The 19,184-nt window shown below is 51.8% G+C and overlaps 1 protein-coding gene across 13 annotated transcripts in view; it reads left to right on the forward strand.

Annotated features, from left to right (window-relative positions):
* The window catches only part of Rap1gap2 (RAP1 GTPase activating protein 2), a 223,270-nt gene extending 207,927 nt beyond the window's left edge, over positions 1–15,343 (forward strand). For 12 of the 13 annotated variants that reach the window (XM_060387325.1, XM_060387323.1, XM_060387324.1 and 9 more), the window contains 8 exons: positions 2,357–2,494; positions 3,885–4,003; positions 6,336–6,449; positions 6,630–6,747; positions 7,083–7,209; positions 10,177–10,253; positions 10,670–10,708; positions 11,344–15,343. In XM_060387325.1, coding sequence (XP_060243308.1) covers positions 2,357–2,494; positions 3,885–4,003; positions 6,336–6,449; positions 6,630–6,747; positions 7,083–7,209; positions 10,177–10,253; positions 10,670–10,678 — 702 coding nt within the window. In that variant the 3' untranslated portion in view covers positions 10,679–10,708; positions 11,344–15,343. The remainder of the gene's footprint in view (positions 1–2,356; positions 2,495–3,884; positions 4,004–6,335; positions 6,450–6,629; positions 6,748–7,082; positions 7,210–10,176; positions 10,254–10,669; positions 10,709–11,343) is intronic. The other variant, XR_009592920.1, reaches the window with a different exon arrangement.
* The last annotated feature ends 3,841 nt before the right edge of the window (positions 15,344–19,184 follow it).

The following is a 19,184-nucleotide window of genomic DNA, read 5'->3' on the forward strand; positions in this document are numbered from 1 at the left end:
TAGCTTCAGGTTTCAAAGAGCACACAAGTCCATGACGATTGGGTGGTAGAATGAATCAAATATGCTGGTTCTTACAGCTGTGTCCCAGGAACACTGTTGCTAGGCAACTCTTCTGTGGCTCAGAGAGGGGAGAGGTGACATCCCTTATGGGGCATCTTTCACTCAGACAATAGAGGCTACATGATGTTTATTTGAGGCTGGTAGTCCCACATCTCATTGTTGGTGGCTTTTCTTGAGGGCCATTACATCTACCAGTAGCCTCTCTGTCCCTTGTCAGGAGGAATGGCAGACAGGATTGAGGACTTTCACCATTCCCAGGACTCGAAGTTGTCTCTGTGGTTCTGAGGAATAGTATTTGTGCCAAGAATAGTATTTGTGTGTACACAGAGCTCTTCGTGGGTGTCTCAAGGGAAGGAAGGAGGCTTTGTTTTTGCTCTGGGGATATTTGTTAGTGGCACATGGGGTGTGCACAGGTTCAGAAAGGAGGGAGTGGGCTGTGGCTTAGTCCGTATCTGATTGAGATAATGCCACAGTTCTGAGAATACCTTGTTGTGACAGGTTCCCACCATGGTGGGGAAAATCCACTGATCACTGTAGCAAGTTGTCCAGGTGACTCTGGCACAGTTGGCCAAAGCACGCATGTTCCTTCCCTCTTTCCCCATGTCCTGGGCTCTCCAGCTTTGTCATCAGGTTTGGCCTCTCAAACGACTCCTTTGCTCACAGGTGCTCTCCCCAGAGCCACCAGCAGACACCCCTCTGGCCTCTCTAGTAAGGGATCAGTTAAGTGAGTCCAGGGAGGAGAGAGGATCGGAAAAAATGTTGCTTCTGCCAGTTGGAGTTTGGTACCTGTACTTGAGCCAGTGATGGTACAGGTGTCCAGAAGCCTTTGTTCTTTGCGCCCCTGATTGCCAACTGATTGACACCTACAGGCCATCATCACAGACACTGGGTCTTGCATTGTTAGCTTCCCCTTAGAGGCATGTTTTGGCACTCTAAAGTGCACCACCCCTTTGCCTTCAACACCGAAGTTCCAGCTCCTGGTGTGGTGCTGAGCACACGGGAACACATCATGCTTCATATTAGCAGCAGAGAAGCTGCATTTGAGGTGCTCGGGGCTCTCTCTTAAGAGCTTTATAGGTTCTCATTGCTCCTCCCAGGTAGACACGCCCTGTCCACGAGCATCTCAGAGAAGCTAAGCAACCTGCAGGGCTCCCGGTTATGACTCCCGGTGGCACCAACCTCATGCTTTTGTACTTTTGACCTCTAAGCTTGTTGTCTGGCCATCTTATCGAGAAACTAGGTATGACCAGAGGGCAGTGATGCAAGGGCTTGGGGTCACCGGAGAAAACCTTCACAGTGTTTTAACTACCTCAGTAGCAAAGGAGAGTGTCACCCTCAGGGGAGCCAGAATCCTGTAGGTAATTCTGTTAGCTGGAAGTCCTCCTATAGACAGAACTGTGTTCCAAGCACCTCCTCTTTAGCCCCGTGCAGAGCAGTGTTGCCCTTTAGAGAAGTCTAAGGAGGGATTGTCACCCCAGGGCCAGCTCCAGGGCGCCAGTCAATGTTCTTATAGCTTAGTTATTCTCCTTTTCTCATGCACCGTGACAAGCCTGACTGTCCTGGTTGTCATTGGCCGGACCCACCCCACCCGCTCTTTCCACCCCCAGGAGGTCTTGTGTGCACCCAGTCTGAGCACGTCTGTCTTTGAACAGCCGTGTAAATCTACAGTGTTGATCTGGAAAGCAAGATCAACAAGCCCAGGGGAGGCTGCAGCTTTGATGCACAGATGAGCAGGGGCTTGTTCCAGGGTTATACATCAGGGGCAGATGCACACCCCACGCCTGTGGTAACAGTGGGGCGGGTCGTCGGATCCACTTAGGAGAGGAAGCATGGCTTTGCGAGTGCAGGTGTGGTTTTACGCATGCACACACGCACACACGCACACACGCACACATGCACACACACACAATCAAATTAAAAGAAGTCAGCGTTCAGTCTGGCACTTGTGTTCAGCCCTCATCATGTTCGAAATGTGTGACACATCTTACAGACACGGAAGCCGTAAGTCAGAGAGGCTGAGCTGTTTACTGGACAGTGTCATCGAGGTCTGCCTTGCCTCTCCTCCCCTCCTCTAAGATGACAATTACAGTTGGCCCACCTTGCAGCAGTGAGTCCTCAGACCCTGCCTGCACAGAATTTATAGAACTCTGCAAACACCAATTACCAAGATGTGGACTTCCGTGACCGTGTGCCCATGCTAGTGTTCATTCACCGTGTACGTTCATATGTGTGTGCAGAGTCCTCAGAGGGGCCAGGTGCTGGCGCTCAGACCTTTGTCCCTCCCCGTGCCTTGCAGAGAGCCATCCGTGTGCGCAGCCATTCCATGGAGACCATGGTAGGTAGCCAGAGGAAGCTGCATGGTGGCAACATTCCTGGCAGTCTCAGTGGGGGCATTGTCCACAACAGCATGGAGGTCACCAAGACCACCTTCTCGGTGAGTACTGTGGACCCTGGGCCAGCATGGGGCAGGGGAGGGGTGTGTCTCGCTCCAGGTTTGGGCGAGGTAACTCTATCAGGGCAAGCTGGATGATGGGATGTGGAGCTGATGCTACTAAGGAGGTGACCCAGCCCCACCCATGACAATGGTCTTGCGGCACGTCCATGCCGGTTGGCCCTCAGGTCAGTTTGTACTATGAACTGTTCTCTGAGTCTCCTTAAGAACTGAGCTTGGGGACTCATGAGGGAGACCTAATTATTCGTGACAGCAGTGGCCACACCAGCTCGCTCTGTGCCATGCACTGAGCTGGCTACCAAGGCACAGATCCTACCTGAACTCCTGAGCAGACACAGGAGGACGCGCCGTTAGAAAGGAGCACACACACTTTAGGAAAAGGAGGCTCGAGAGGTTAGGCCACTCACTAAAAGTCACCCAGCTAAGATGAAGACCTAGGGTTTGAATGCAGGACCTTCTGATACAAAATGTAGCCTCTTCATCACGGTGTGCTCAGTTTTCATGGAGACGCCCTGGGGGTCTCTGAGCCTCTTGACTCACACAAGGGCAGGTGAGGGAACTGTGTAGCCATTAATAAGGCAAGAGGCTTTTGACTTGTATGGACTGGGATTTTCTTTGAAAAATAAAAATAGCAGAATAGACTCACTAAGATCATTTATGATAAATGGCCTTGAGCAATGGCTTGATTTGCCTAATATTTTCACATCTGTTACTTAGTTTCTTCCAAAACATCATAGTATCAGCAGAGCAGGGTGATTTCCTGTGGATGGGGAAACTGGGGCCCAGTGAGTGTGATCATTTTCCCAAAGTGGCATAGCACATGACTGGCATTAAGGCTGGCATTAGACGCCTGGCAGGCTCCGGCTTCCATGCCTTCTTGCTCAAACTTTCACAAAGCAGAGAGCTTGGCCAGCCCCCTGGGCACTGCCCCTTGGTGCGTGTGGACTCAGTTCAGCGGCTCTCTTTTGGTCTATTATTGCAACTCCTACCTGGGTCCATTCATTTACTAGTCAGGAGCTCTGGGTCCTTACTGCTACCTGATCTTGACATAGCTGGTCCTCGGCTTTCTCACCAGTGAGGTGAAAGGTTGAAGCTGACCACTTCCAGGGCTCCCTAGGTTTTTCAATCCGTGATACCCTGTTTTCAATCATCCCGACCAGCTCGGCATCTGGCCCCACTGTGGTGAGCCTTTCATCCTCAGGAGCTCTAGGCTCTGCTGCCACCGGCTTGGCTTAAGAACGGGAAAGACACTGTGAGCAGCTCAAGTGTTGGGGTCTGAGCTCCTTGCTATTTTTTGGAGGGTCTCACAAGACCAGCGAAGGAATGGGAAGAAGGCGTGGGCACACACTCACTGTGGCGGTTTTATCGGCAGCCTCCAGTGGCCGCAGCAGCCGTGAAGAACCAGTCAAGGAGCCCCATCAAGCGGCGGTCGGGCCTCTTCCCCCGCCTACACTCGGGCTCTGACAGCCAGGGGGACAGCCGGACACGATGGTAATTGTCAGGGCCTGTGCTCTGTCTCGGCTACAGGGCCTGTTAGCTCTCTTTTCCTTGATAGCTGTCAGGTGCCCAAGTATGGTGACAGGTTTTCCAGTGTCAGGGCCTTACTTCAGGTGTATTCCCCTCCCCCCAACCCTGCCACTCGTGTTTAGGAGGGCTGCCCTGGGGAGCTGGGCCTTGACGGGGTAGAGTTTCTGATGCAGAGAAACTGAATGGATCTGCATAGCTCCTCAGAGAGTGTGGAGAGCCCCAGTGTTCACAGACAAGGAGGTCAGGTGCCGGCAAAAACAGCTGGGAAGGAAGAGAGATGACAGACTGCACAGGGTGTATGTGAGGCAGGCCTCCAAAGCCAGGAGGGAAGACGTTCCCGTCTGTCATGGAGGGACGGTCACTGTAGTGACCCAGCCCCGTGGTGTGACACTCAGGAGGTCACTGGCAACCTCACCAAAGTGCACGGTGGGATGGGAGGGTGGCTCAGTGATAATGTTGTTGGGCAAGTCTGAGGACTTGGATCCCTAGCATCATGTGAAAAGCTGAGTGAGCTGACGGGACAGTCCCTGGGGCTCTCTGGTCAGCTGGTGAGCTCAGTGAGTGACCGTCTCAGAAAATGAGGTGGAAAGCTCTGGAGAAATATCCTGACTTCTGACTTCTGCAGGCACAGGCAGATGAAAGCACCTGTGCATACATGAACATGGGTATGCTATACACAGACACAGACACAGACACAGACACAGACACAGACACACACACACACACACACACACACACACACACACATACACACACACAGTTTATATAGGTCACTAACACCTCCAGGGTGCCTGTGATCATAAAGGTAAATCACAAGTGTTAGGGCAGCTGTGGACATATCGGCACGGCTTGCATGTTGCTGGTGGGGGTGTGAGATACTGCATCTGCTTTGGAAAACAGGGGGGCAGCCCTCCAAGGGCTCAAACTAGAGTTCCCACAGGGCCCCACCATCCCACCCCCAAGTGTGCAGATAGAGAGATCATGAGGCTTGAAAACGGTTGTCTGTAACGTCACCAGTCACCAGCACATGCTTAGTAATTGCAACATTATTCGTGGTAGCTCAGAGTGGAGACAACCGGACAGCCTGCCATTGGGGACTGGATAATCCAAATGAATAAGTGTAGCCTCATACTGTGATGTTATTTCACGGTGAATAGCAAGTGCTGAGATAGTGATGCAGGCTGTAACACGGGCTAGTAGAATGCAGGTGTGAAGACCACAGATGCTGCCAGGTCCCATTTCCGTGGAGTGTCCATACGAGGCAGAGTTCAGAGACAGAAAGAAATGGGTTAGGGGCGGGGCTGGGCAGTGATTACAGAGGAGCCAGGCTTTTTAAAAAGAGGCTTTAAAACACTCTAAAATTAGATATGGTGAGGGCTGCACAGTCCCGTGAACATTTTAAAAATAAATAGATGAGTTGTGTGACCCGTGTATTATGCCTCATTAATTCTGCTATTATAAAAAGTGCAGTGAAGGACGGGGGAGACGGCTCAGTAGTTGAAGGGTCCTTGCATGGGACCCTGCTTTGCTTCCCAGCATCCACACAGGCTCACAACCATCTGTAACTCCAGCTCCAGGGGATCCAATGCTTCGTACAGACCCATGAGTCCACCAGGCACGCATGTGGTGCACCTACATACATGCAGGCAAACACAGAAACAATGAATAAGTAAATAAGTCTTAAAAAGAAAAAGAAACCAGTAGTCCTGGGGTTCAGAAATATTAAAGAAAAAAACCAAGTGAATTAATGACAAAGCTGTTCTGGTCCCAGATCTGGTACAGGGAAATTGTGATCTTTGCTGAACTGCAGGAGAAGGGAGCTCTTGGGTGCTTAGGCTTACAGTATCCCTTTAGTCCTCAGCACCCAGGGCTGCCTTGTCACCTGTAGGATGTCTTCTAGAGTCATTACAGTAGGTGCCACCCCCTCCCCTCAGGACTTCTCAGGAATCCATGGGTACTGGGTTGATTCCTGTGTGAATGGTTCCCTGTGGGACCACCTCGATCCATAGCTGGGCTGGGTGGGATGGCCAGCACGGGAGAGGGGTAGACTTTGGCTGGAGGCCATCAAGCCAGGACTTCTGTTTGGTGGCCTTGGTCCATCACCACGAATCTAACTGACCTTTATTGTAGGGAGCAGAAACCTCTTCTGTCTCTGCAATCTCAGAGGTTTGGGTGACAAGGGAAGCGGTGGCTGCGCTCTGTGTACTGGCCCACAGCTTCAGTTCTGTCAGGGGCGAAAGGTGGACAAGGGGTGCCTGGTTTCCGGGCTCACTGCTCTTCATTTTCCTTCCTCTAGTGACAGTGCCTCCAGCACTCCCAAAACCCCAGATGGCGGACATTCTTCTCAGGAGATAAAGTCTGAGACCTCATCAAATCCCAGCTCTCCAGAAATCTGTCCCAACAAAGAGAAGTAAGAGAGTCGGGGTTTGGGAAAGGCTGGCTGTAGCCGTTTGGAGTCTGGGCATATGTGCTCTGCCTCTAGGCAAGCTGAAGTCTCCGGAACACTGAGACCATCTGGCTGGGGAAGCGGCTGTGGGAAGCTCGGGTGGGCCTGCCTCCCTCAGTCTGCCATGCTCCCTGTTCTCTGCAGGCCCTTCATAAAGTTGAAGGAGAATGGCCGGGCCAACATCTCCCGCTCCTCCTCCAGCACCAGCAGCTTCAGCAGCACAGCAGGGGAGGGTGAGGCCATGGAGGAGTGTGACAGTGGGGTAAGTGTGTCTCATTCAATCAGAGACCAGCTCTCCGGGCCGAGCTGGTTGTGCCCTGCTCTAAAATAATACCACGTAGAGGGGTGGCCTGTGCAGCTGTTACCACCGCGCGAGGGAGTGAGGGAGGGGACTCGGTCTTAGCTGCTCAGCAGCAGCAGGGGAGGCTGTCCGTGCAAGCGGCCACCAACCAGAGAGCAAAGAGGTCAGGGAAGGTAACCGTGGCTGGGGCAGAAGTGCCACGTAGGGTTGCGGGAAGTGGCTCTGGTGCTCCATCTTAGCACAGCTGTGGGCTGTTGGGGATCCATTGGCCTTGCTCACCCAGTTTCCCTCCCCAGAGCAGCCAGCCATCCACAACCTCGCCCTTCAAGCAGGAGGTGTTTATCTACAGCCCGTCCCCGAGTGGCGAGAGCCCCAGCCTGGGGGCCGCAGCCACTCCCATCATCATGAGCCGGAGTCCCACAGGTCAGTGGCGTGTGGAGGTGTGCATGATGTAGTTGGGAGGGCAGAGCTGTGCCCTGACTGCTGTTCAAGGGCATGTACCCCAGCCATGCCGAACTGGCCGGCTTCTCCTTTTCCAAGATGTCAGGACATTCACCTCCACTAGCTCACTCCATCTGCCCATCTTATTCTTATCTTCTTATTTATGGGGAAACTGAGGCTGAGGGTTGCACGATTTCATGATGATCCCATGGTGGAGGAGACAGGATTGGGTGATTAGAAAGCTGCACATGCTTTCTCACCTCTTACCCTACCCTGTCACTACCAAGTGACACAGGGTAGCAATGCCACAGCAGTGACTTTTGAACGCCTGGCAGTGGAGGAGGCTGGAGGAATGAAAGGCTGAGCTCTGGGAGTGAGTGAGGTTCAGTGCAGTGGGGTCATGGGGAGGTGAGAGAGAGGACAGGGCTATGGAGATGATGAGGTGGCCGCCAGGAGGCATGGGGAGGGCTCAGGCATTGTTGGTAAAAGCCACTGAAGGTTCTGCAAGCGCTACCTGGCACTGAGAAAGACCATTTGGCAGCTGCATGCTGAGTGGAGAAGGATTGGTGGGGGCTGGTGAGGAGGCACAGGGGGCACCTAGGGGAGTCGGGGTCATGGAAGAGCATGCTGGGGTGTAGAACTTACTGGGGTTGGTAGTTCGGGCTTGGTGTCTTTTGGGTTTCTGAGATCCCTACAGTTGATTAGAGTAGGAGGTATCAGGTTGGAGGAAAAGGCAGGGGTCAGTTCCCAGGGCCAACCAAGTGCCCAGTGTGACAGATGAGTTTTCCCCGGTGGGCACTGTGGGGAGGGGTTCGGCTCACAGGAGGTGTTTGTAGGCAGGCACTCTCAGGCTGTACACGCACAGGAGGGGGAGGGGGAGCTGCTAGGTTTTGCACACACTGGCCAGTCATTTGTAAACACTCGTACTTACACGCTGTCAACATTCACACTCTGAAGAGGAGGGCTTTTCCGTCTCTCTGAGCCTCACCACGGTAGGGGAGGCTTTGTCATTTCCATGGGGCTAAGGCACTGGGTTCTTGACATCTGTCTGGCTCAACAAAGCGCATGTCCTCAGGACTTCATCTGCTCTTTGTATGTTCATTCAGGACTTCCTTGGCTCCCCACAATGATGTGATGAGCATACACTGTAACAGCACACAACCATCAACCCAAATGTGTCTGATGAGACTGCAGTAAAACATTAGTGTGGCCAGCCAGTTCTCAGCTAGGGATAATCTTGCTCCCCAAGGGACTTTGGCAATATCTACTGTTCTATTTGATTTTCACAATGGCTGGCGGGGGTGGGGGGGATTGAGATTCTGCTGGTATCACTGGGTAGCGACCAAACAATGTCAAAAAGATGATGTAGTGAGACACAGGGGAGAGCAGGGTAAAAGCAATGGCCCTTGCGAGGGCTCTCCAGCTGATGGAGCCACTCACAGCGTCCTCTCCTTGTGGTCACGGCAGCTCTTGAGATGGACTCAGCTTTGGCAATGGTTAGCTTACCTCCCGACCCTCAGTTTTCCCATTTGTAAAATTGGAGTAGCCACACACATTTCCTGATTTTTTTTATTTAAAGTTTGGGTAAATATCGATGAGGTGAACAGATAATCTACCACCAAACTGTGTCCTTTGTGGCAGTAAATAAATATCAAAAGGACTGGATAAATGGCTGTGGAATCTTTCCCTGCGCTAACTGCACCCCCAGGCTGTATCCTGCTTCTGACCCGTAATCCCATGCTAGGGTGGGCTTGGAGGTCTGGAAACCTGTTTCTAGCTGCTCCAATGAGAGTGGGGAGAGGCAAGCTAAGAGGAGAGAGATGGGCTGGGGCTCTTCTTTAATTGCCGATGCCTGGTCACTGGCCATTCATAGTGAGGCTTCTGGGGATAAAAAGGGAATCATCAGGGTCACTTAGGGAGGCTCTTACAGCGTTCATGCATACATGTGTGACATGTGTGTGGATACATGCATGTGTATGCTTTATACATGGGCACAGGAAAGTTTACCAATATGATGGATCTGAAACACACTTTGCAAATAATGGCAAAATATGCAGTGTTCTTTACTGCCAGTCCTAGGTGTCTGTGAGGTTCTCACAGAACAGTTTCACTGGTGCTCACCCAACTCTGGTGCCTGTAGCCAGTACAAGGCTGCAGGTGACCGTCAGAGCTGGCTCCCGTGTGGGCGTCGGTGGCTATTCTTGCCTCCGTTGATATTTTACATTAGGAAGACAGCATTCGTTTGTCAGGGATACAGACAGCCTCTTTGCTGAATTTGGTCGAGGTCCTCAAGCACTGGCGAGCAGTGGCTCCCGAGCTGCTCATATCAGTCAGTGCAGTGACGGCAGGTACAGCCTGATTTCAGCTTTACATCATTTGTTATTATTTTCCCTTTGAGACAGGGTTTCTCTGTGTAGCCTTGGCTGTCCTGGATTCGCTTTGCAGACCAGGCTGGCCTGGAACTCACAGAGATCCACCTGCCTCTGCCTCCTGAGTGCTGAGATTACAAGCATGGGCCACCATGCTTAACTAACTTCAGAAGTCGTAATACAGCCATCAGAGCTGATCTCACACTGTGATATGCTTGAGCTTGGTGTTGGGGTGAGATGCGTAGCCTACCACCTTAGTGAGTGTCTGGTGGAGGGATACAGCAGATGTAAGTGGGGTAAGCAAAACACGGTAAGATAATGAGGAAATGACAAATTTTAGGTATCCATTATCTTCCTTGAATATGGCTTGTTTACTTATGAGCTTCCATAATTTATTTTTGAAAATACTTAATTTAAAGGTGACCTGCATTTAGTAAGTAGGCACAATATTTCTCAAAATTCAAGTTCAGTGAGCATGCTCTGGGAAGAGGCTGCCGTCTCCTTTCCCTGGTCTCTGTACTCAGTGTTCTCATTTTGCTAGAATGATCCCTCAGGCTCCACATCCTTTTTCTCTTCTTAGATGCCAAAAGCAGAAACTCCCCGAGGTCAAACCTGAAATTCCGCTTTGATAAACTCAGCCATGCTAGCTCCAGTGCGGTAAGGATGGTGCAGCAAGCTAAGGAATGGCCGCATAAGCCCTACGCCCCACCCCAGGACCCCTCACCCACAGCCAGCCTTTCCCCCAGTGGGCTGGAGAGAGATTGGACTTCAGAGAGTGCTCCTGAGGGTCCCCAGGGCAGGCAGGGAAGGCTGCGCCACCACATCTGGGGGAATGGTTTCTGTCCTTACTCAGTGCAGACACCAGCTGGAGGCTCACCAGCCGCCTTTGCCGTGCCTCCTGTCACAGAGCCACATTCTTGCACACAGCCAGCCATGCCTAGATGTGAAATGGTGCTGCTGGCCCCTGGGAGCCCATGTTTCTTCCTGAGCTCCAAATGCCAAGGGCACAGAAGCTGCAGGTGGAGGCCATTGTTGTCTGGGTTTTGAAAAATGCTTTTGTGTTTCTTACACAGGGTCACTAATGTGAAAGCAGAGTCCTTCTCCTGTTCAAGGTGAGTGTCTGACAGTGGCCAGAGACCATCCTCAGCTGAGGAACAAGAAGGACATCTCCAGAGCTCTGTGGGGAAGGAGGTGCTGGGGATGGCTATCCATCGGCATCGTAATAGATACCCACACTGGACAGAGCTGGTTGGAAAAGCTAAAAGGGGAAGTTCACTTCCTTCCCCAGAGGGAGGAATTCTTCAGCTTACCCCTTGCTTTCCCAGTTGCAGGCAGTCTGTCTCTCTTGCATTTTGGCTAGGGCTCCAGGCTGGCATATATCTCCCCCAGATGCCATGAGATGCCCCTATGCAGGCATTGCCATGAGGGAGAATCCCAGGTGGTCTCAGCTCCTGGCATGAGAAACTAGAGAACTGATAGTGAAGTCACCTGAGACACATTGGCCCCACCTACTCAGTGAGGTCTCTCAGGGGTATGAGTGAGTTGGGACCAAGGGGAAGGGTGCAGTTGAGCCCACTCTATGTTGAAGTCATTTCTCACAGTGCTTACATACTTCTGGGTCTGAACCCAGGCACCCTGACTGGGTGCCCTCCTTGTCCTGAGTGTAGCTACGGGCAGGTGACGGGCATGTTTTCTTCCCTTTTTTATCCAGTGCTTGCTCTCCATCTCCCCTTCCTTATCTCCTCAGGGAAGCGTTGATTCTGCCTGCAGAAGGCTCCTAATTCCAGCAGTTTGGGGGTGCCATCACTGCTCTGACCGTTGAGGCCTGCTGTCTCACTGGCCTCCTGCTCAGCAGACTAGCTGTCCATACCATGTCCTGACCTGGCCATGGCCTTGCCGGCTCCTTCTCCAACAGACCTGAAAGCTCCATCCCGTACTCCCGACCTCCTGATGTGACCAGCTACCTGAGTCAGCTGTTATCTTGTTTTACCTGCAGGAAAAGAGTTGGGCAAGGGGGACTCCGAGTCCCAGGGTGCCCTGAGGGGGTTGTGTGGTGGGGAGCAGAGGTAACCGCAGAATGGTTAGTTGGTGCTGTCTGTCTTGGGTCACAGTACAGTGCCTTCCTGGACATGGCGGAAGGGCTGCTTTTCCAGGGATATCCCAGCAGCCTCCAGGATGTATCTCACTGCACTTGTGACACATCTGCTGGCCCAGGCCTAGGGGGCTGTGTCCCTGCTGCCAGAGTTTCCTCAGGGGGCTCAGAGGGCTTCCTGGTAGAAGGTCAGAGTCAGAGCTGGGTGTGTCCAGAACCTGGCTGCATGCTTCCTTGGCTGTGGTCTCCAGGTTTTTTATTTTTTTTTTCTAATTTTACACAAGCTGCTGCTGATCCCTCTGGTGGGAGCAGACAGCCAGTGACGGCCAGTGCAGGGATATTTGTTGGTTGAGGAAAGCTTCTGGGTGAGAAGGCTCCCCTGGGGTCCAGGTTTCCACTTTTGTGAGAATTTGGAAAAGACGTGGTTCAATGCTCCCCTTAGGAAGGAGAGAGGGAAGAGCTGTAGCTGGGGGGACTTGGCAAGTTTTGGTCATTCCAGTGTGTGGTGCTTGAACTTAGTGTTGGATACAGTACAGTGTCCCTCCACCTCTGTGTCCCCAGCATCTGTGAGGGACCCGGTACTGCCTGGGAGCTGCTTCTAGGCTCAGTTCCCAGTCCTCCTCTTCCCATCTCCAGCTGCAGCTCCCCAGGCAGCTGTCCATTGTCAGGGCTCCTGGAAGCTGGGCCCCACAAGCCTGTGCTTTACACACCACAGGCCGTCTGTGCTCCTTGCCATGACCTTCTTTGGGTGAGCCCGGCCCCTTTGGCTCCTCAGCCTTCCCCATTTGCAGGGCTCTTCTGCTTTTGGGTGTAGGGTGGAGCATCCATCAGGCTAAACATTGGGTCTGAACAGCAGGTGTTTGAAGGTCCCACCCCATTAGGTACACACAGGCCTGTGGCACAGGGCTGCGAGGTTCTGCCCTGCTTCAGTGAGCAGATGACGAGATTTCCAACCAGGTTCTCTGTCTGCGTAGGCTCTTCTTCCCAAACCACAGTACAGAAGGATGGCGCAGGCTGTGGGGCTGGCATTGTAACTGTGTCCCCACCACTGAACACAATTTCCACCCTCATTCCCACACACTTGTTGCATTCAGGGGAGGACGACCTCTCCCCTCACTCTACTTGGGAAACCTGCTTACGTGAGATACTAGTCTGGTGAGATTTGCTCTAGTTAGAAGGTCAGCAGAATATCTGTTTAGCTTTGATTAAACAAACGCCAGCGCAGTGGCACCCACTGCTGGAAGGAGGCGGGTGGATTCTGGCAGTGTTCTGCTGGCAGGTCTCCGCCTGAACTTGAAAGGTCAAACTGTGTTTTCTTTGAAACTCTCATAGGTCCCTGGCTCCCTTCTCTGGGTTGGACACTTTTACCTTTGCTCAGTGGTTGCGGTGTGTTGCATTATGGTCTGGGGGTCCTGAGGGGCTTCCAGGTTGTCCCGCACTGTCTGGAAACCTTACAAGCCTTGTCTACACTGCTTTGGCTACTTTGCCTGCAGGTGTGGCCTCCGGACCAGGTGTTGCCCTGCTCCTAGGCCAGTGAGCAGGGTGGATGACTGTGTCCAGAGGAACTGAGAGGAACTGGGCTGGGATCTTTCCCACCCTTGGTTTGCTGCTGAGATCCTCTGAGCAGGAATTGAGACGCCCCTGCCCTCTGCCCAGGCCTCTAGCTGGCAGGTCCATCCTGTGGCTTCCAGAGTATACACAAGCAGCCCCACTGCAGTTCCCTGCTGAGTGGGAGGGAGGCCACGGCAGGGCCCAGCCTCCTCTCAGCCCTCGGGACTGGAGACTGTTCCTCCCACACTCTGCTCCAGTTTTTCCTTTCATGGCTGTACTTAGTCTTAGGGCTCAAAGTCTTGCTGAAGCCCCTTTATGGGCCTGGTTTTTTGTAGACGATGCTTCTGCTTGTATTTGGAGACATTTTCACTGTTACCTCCACAAGGGGTTTTCTTGGTCACAACTCTGGCCTTGGGGTCTGCCTGAGTCACTGAAGAAGCTATTTTGCAGGTTGAGTAGGTACCCAGATGCCCCCAGCTCTGTGGCTACATCAAAACAGATGTGGGAAAGCTCCAGGGAGGAGTCTTAGCTAGAGTCTGTCTGTGAGAATGAATGTCAAATGGTGTTTCTTGGAAAATAATCTGTGGCTCAGTTTTGTGGGCACCATTTGATACTCAAGCCTTCTGGACTCTGTTGGCCTCTCGTCCAACCACGCCATCTTCCAGATGAGCAGAAAGAACTTGCCTGAGGCCACACAGCCACCTAGTGGCAAAGCCGTCACAAGACTCACAGCTTTTGGTTCTTTCCTGTGTGTCAACTGTACCTGCTGTTGGTGGAGTAACAGTCATGGGGCTCGGCCCGGTTTTTAGGGAAGCCTGGTGGCTGGGGTCTCTGCACTGCAGGGAGGTGCCGGGGTTGGAGGGCGTTGGTAGGGCCTCGGTCTCTGCTGGTTTTTGTCATGAACAATCTTGGTCAGTGAGGACCCTGAGGCTTGAGTGAGGGAAATGGAGGGGTGGGGCAGATTCCAGCAAAGTGCTTCTTGTATCTTCAGTGACTGGGCAACATAACTCGGGCAAAGATTCCTTGGCTACCCTTGGCTTCCTTGTTCTAAGTCAGGATAGAAAGCGATGAAAGAGCTAATTCTCTGCTCTGTCTTCTTCCTCTCTCCATCCCTTCCTCTTTCTGGTGGTGCTGGGGATGAACCCAAGGCCTTGCTCATGCTGACAGTACCCTGCTGCTGAGCTACACCCCAGGCCTCCCCGCTTTGAACATGGAGATGGGTTAAAAGTCCATGTCAGGCGACGAGGCAGGACTCAGCCAGTTTCGTTTTCCTTGCTTTGACCCTTGAAGGTGCCAACTCAAACATTTCCTTTTGTTCTTTGTTTCTTAATCCGTAAAGACAGCTGTGTTGTGGGGCAAAGCCTGGGTTCAGGCCGAGCTTATGGCTTCTAGGCTAGCTGGGACCAGGCTAGTCAGCCATGCTCTGGACCCCCCCCCCCATGTTCTCCTCCAGCTTCTAGTCACCGCTCAATCGAAGGCAGGGGCAGATTGGTAGGGTGAGCAAGGCTGTCCTATGGCCCGGTAGAGGCACCACCAGTTCCTTGCCGACACCAATCCCACGTCTCTTTTCAGCTGGGTTGTGAGCCCCTTTGGGAGAAAGAAGACACCGCCCAGAGCCCAAGGCAGCCTGCCTGGCGAGCTCTGGTCTGGGCCCGACTGTTACCAGGAGATAGTGTGCTTGGCTGGAAGACTGGAATTAGGTGTCTTTGGCTTTGTGACTTTTCCACGTGAAAGGGTGAAATTCCCCTCCCTGCTCCTTAGCTGTCTGCCAACTCTTCCTCCTTGTGATGTCACCCCTTGACCTCCGGCTCCCAGGGTGCCGGTGTCTCCACGTGAAGAGATGCTTGTGTGGTAGAACCTAAGAGGTGTAGTTTGGAAGTGACCCCTGTGACGATGACTTTTCTTTGCTTCCTCTCAGTGAGGGGGTGATTTGTAGATCCAGACTGCCTATGTAATGTAAATAGTGTACATTTAATTTATTGCTATGGTAGCACATTGTATTTGTTAATGTATAAAACAAATTCTAAAAGGTTGACAAATGTATATTTTGTTGCTTAAATGTGTCTTTGCAGAAATTGACAATAAATAACATATTTTGTGTCCATCAGAGTTCACGTTTCTTGGAGTGGGGCACCAGACTTCAGGGGGGCCTTTCCCTGGAGGGTGGGTATTAGCTGGTGGGAACCTGTTTAAAAAATTATAAACATTATGTTATAAACAAACAGACAAAATAAACAAACCTGGTGCTGGGGGTAATATTGCTCCCTCTGTAAGCATGAGGTTATGAGTTCAACTTTTCGGCGCCCACAAACAGCTGTATATGATCGCGTATGCCTGTGACCCTATACTGGGGGAGGGGCAGGAACAGGAAGATACTGAGAACTTGCTTGTCAGTGAAGCCTTCCTGTGAGAGACTCAGTCTCCAGGCATTATTGCCTGGTCAAGATCGAGGAAGGAAGACAAACGGTGTCCTGCCCTGGACTTTGCATGTGTGCATAGGAGTGCAAACCTATACGCTCACATGTATGCACCAAATACACATACAACACATATGCACGCGCACATGCACACACACACACACACACACACACATGCACACATGCACACACACACACATGCACACACACACACATGCACACATACACACACACACACACATGCACACACACACACACACATGCACACACAGTCAAAGTAGCCATAACCTAAAAAAAGGAGTTTCTGTTTCTCTTTTAAGAAAGCCTACTGGATCTGCTCAGGCGTGGGCTGGTGAGTGCTGACTCCAGCTGCCTCTGAGGAGACCTGTGGATCGCATTGTCTCCACCACTCCTCACTGTTTCCTCCTGTCAGTCCTTCACACACTTCATTGTTCAGCCTCTGGATCTCAAGGTGAGAGCCCTGTTACTAACTGGCTTGTCTCTTTCCTACAATCTCCCTTGCCTCTTTAGATTCTCGGTTCTCCTGCGGCTTGAATGCCTTTCCTCGAACCTTCCTCTGACTCATAGGGGCTGCACTCACACATGTGCTTTGCTTGACCGTTTGGGTGCAGATTTGAAGGCAAGAGGCAGGATTTAAGTCTCTGTTGGGGACTTCATTGTGATCTTGGGCAAATTATTCAGTGTGCTGAGATCTAATAGCTTGGAGCATTCTTGGCCATCTTATGGTCCATTGTTCTGCCTTCTATATCGGGGAAGGCTTTTCTGACCAGCCCTCTTCCACCTGCCGTCTGGTGGGGTCCTGTTCTGTAACTCTGCACTGATTGATTGTTATCAGTCATTGAAACAACCCCATTTCAGCTCAAACTCAAAGCTTGTTTTAAACCTCATGTTCAGTTCAAAGTTCTTCTCACCAGCCCTTTGGTGGAGCCTGGCATCATGGGACAATTGCCTTGCCTTGGGTTGTTGTATGGACTCTGTCAACCAAACTTTTCTCTTACTCCATTGGGCTCACTTTCTGACTAGGCCTCATCCAAGCTAAAACAAAGTCTAAACTAGCTAAGGATTTCCCGCCCTCAGCATCCATTCAGGGCACTTCTTTGGCCTTGAGATTTAGTCGAGTTTCTTTTGATAATTTTCCACCTGAGAAAACTGCTCACCTTAAAACTTGGCTATGAATCCCTACCGGTCTCTGTCGTGTTTGCATTTCCTTACAGTTCTGAATAGAGTCTCCTTTGTTTGATGGCTGCATTTTCTTTGCTTAGGGGCTGGTCTGCCCTCCCACTAGTGTCCTTCTGTAGACACTGAGACAGGGGAAGGCCTGTGGGGCAGAACGGGGAGGGAGCTGGTGGAGGTTGAACATCTGTGAGTGTGATGCCTGCAGGAGAGATGGTGTAGGGGCAAGCACTGCGCAGAGGTGGCCGAGGTAGCGGACTTCTTCAAGGCCCCTGCGGAGTCCTCAGTCCAGGCGTCCACTAGCCCATGAGGCTGTTACCACAAGGGAAACAGACACGGGGCGTGAGCAGCCTGTGGGAGTCTGGCTTCAATGGAGGTCAAAGCCAAGCCTCAGGGTCTATTAGGCTGATGGCGTAGGTGTAGCCAGGGCCTGAGGGCCTGAGAGTCAGGAGAACTGAGGTTCAAGGCCAGGTGGAGACTGACATCGGCCAGCTTGAGCAGAGAATGACCTTGTCCTTCCTCTACCTTGTTCCTTTCAGCCGCCCCCCACCATTGCAGGGTTCCCCATTTCCATGGTGAGAAGGATGGTTCCCCGGTCTACTACTTCAAATAAACTGATTCTGGATGTCCCTCAGAGATACATCCAAAGTTTTGTTTTATAAGCTCTCTGGGTGTTCCCGAGCCCAGTCTTGTTGACCTGTTACTGGTCTCACACAAGTCTAACACAGCCACGCCTTTCAATAAACTGTTCTGTGTTGCCTGGGGGTGAGGTGGGGTGCTGCTCTTCGTGCTTGTTCTGAGGGCTCATTTCTGCACAGCTCTGAGGCTCTGCCTGTGTCCAGTGACTCCAGTCACCCTCTGATTTGAAGTGTGGCATTGGAGAGTCACTGCTGTGGTCCACTCCAGCATCCCTCTCAGTCATTTCAAGGTGCACTGTGTGCTCCCGGGGAAGCCACTCATGGGATCCAGAGCTGAGCTCCAGAGAGGAAATGTGGATACTTTATTAGCCACTTGATTGCAGTGATCTAGGAGACAGGATGTTTTGTCTCTTTTCCTTGGGTGGAAATGATAGCTGCATCGGGCTGTGCAGAAACCTTATTTTTTCTGTTTTCAGCCTTAGGCCACTGTCTTAGCAACGAAACACCATGACCCAAGGGCAAGTTGGGGAGGAAAGGGTTTGTTCTGATTACATTTCTACATCACTGTTCATCACCGAGGAAAGTCAGGGCAGGAACTCCAGCAGGGCGGGAACCTGGAGGCAGGAGCTGAGGCAGAGGCCGTGGGGCAGTGCTACTTACCGGCTTGCACCCCACGACTTGCTCAGCCTGCCTCCTTATAGAACCCCGGACCACCAGCCCAGGGATGGCACCGCCCACCAGGGGCTGGGCCTCCGCATCTGATCATTGAGCAAATGCCTACAGCTGGATCTCATGGAGGCATTTCCTCAACGGAGGCTCCTTTCTCTCTGATGACTCTAGCTTTCAGCACAGTCATCTTCCACCCGCAGAACAGAGGCTGCTCCTTTAAAAACACCACTCAGGGAATTTTTCTCCAGCAGTTCAGTCTCAGGCTGTCTAAAAGTTATTAAAAAATCTGTTAAAATGCCCATTTCAGGTATTATTTAAGGTGTTACAATTCAATTACTCATGGGCAAGGCCCAGGGATCTGAATTTTTGGGGAGGACTCTGGGACAGGGTTTTATTATGTAGCCCTGGATGGCCAGAAGCTTGCTATGTAGACAAGTTTAGCCTTGAAGTACAGAGATTTGCTTGCTTCTGCCTCCCGAGGGCCAGGATTAAAGGCGTGCGCCACTGTGCCCCATGGGATGTTCATTTTCAGATAAGCATGTGACATGTTCTGCTGTAGTCTGATGCTTTGGGGACCATGGATTCAGCTTCCGGTCTCCATTTAAAAATATATTCCTCATGTAGTAGTCTCAGGCTCAGAAGCCTGTCCCCAGCCTATAGGGTAGAGAAGAATCTATCCCTCACCTAGGGGAATTCTTTTCACAATTATTGCACAGGTGGAAAATACATATTCTCTACAGGAGAATATGTGGGAAAGTCAAAGGGAACTACCTAAGAGAACAGCCCAGCCAACGAGTCCTAAAATAGGAAGCTTGAGAGGAGCGATTTGATATGAAGATGGATGACGGCTTCGAGGATGGCATACACCTGGAATAGGAGCGTTGGAAGGAAGGATCAGCATCATGAGCAAATAGATGGAGAGATTTTGGTGGGAAAAGTCAGAGGCTGAAGGGACGGGAGATGCTATTAAAATGAAGAGCAGCTGTGCTTCCTTCTCCAAACCTTCTACAACCGTCTGGACAGATGA

This window comes from Meriones unguiculatus, chromosome 7 (assembly GCF_030254825.1).
Source record: "Meriones unguiculatus strain TT.TT164.6M chromosome 7, Bangor_MerUng_6.1, whole genome shotgun sequence".
NCBI lineage: Eukaryota > Metazoa > Chordata > Mammalia > Rodentia > Muridae > Meriones > Meriones unguiculatus.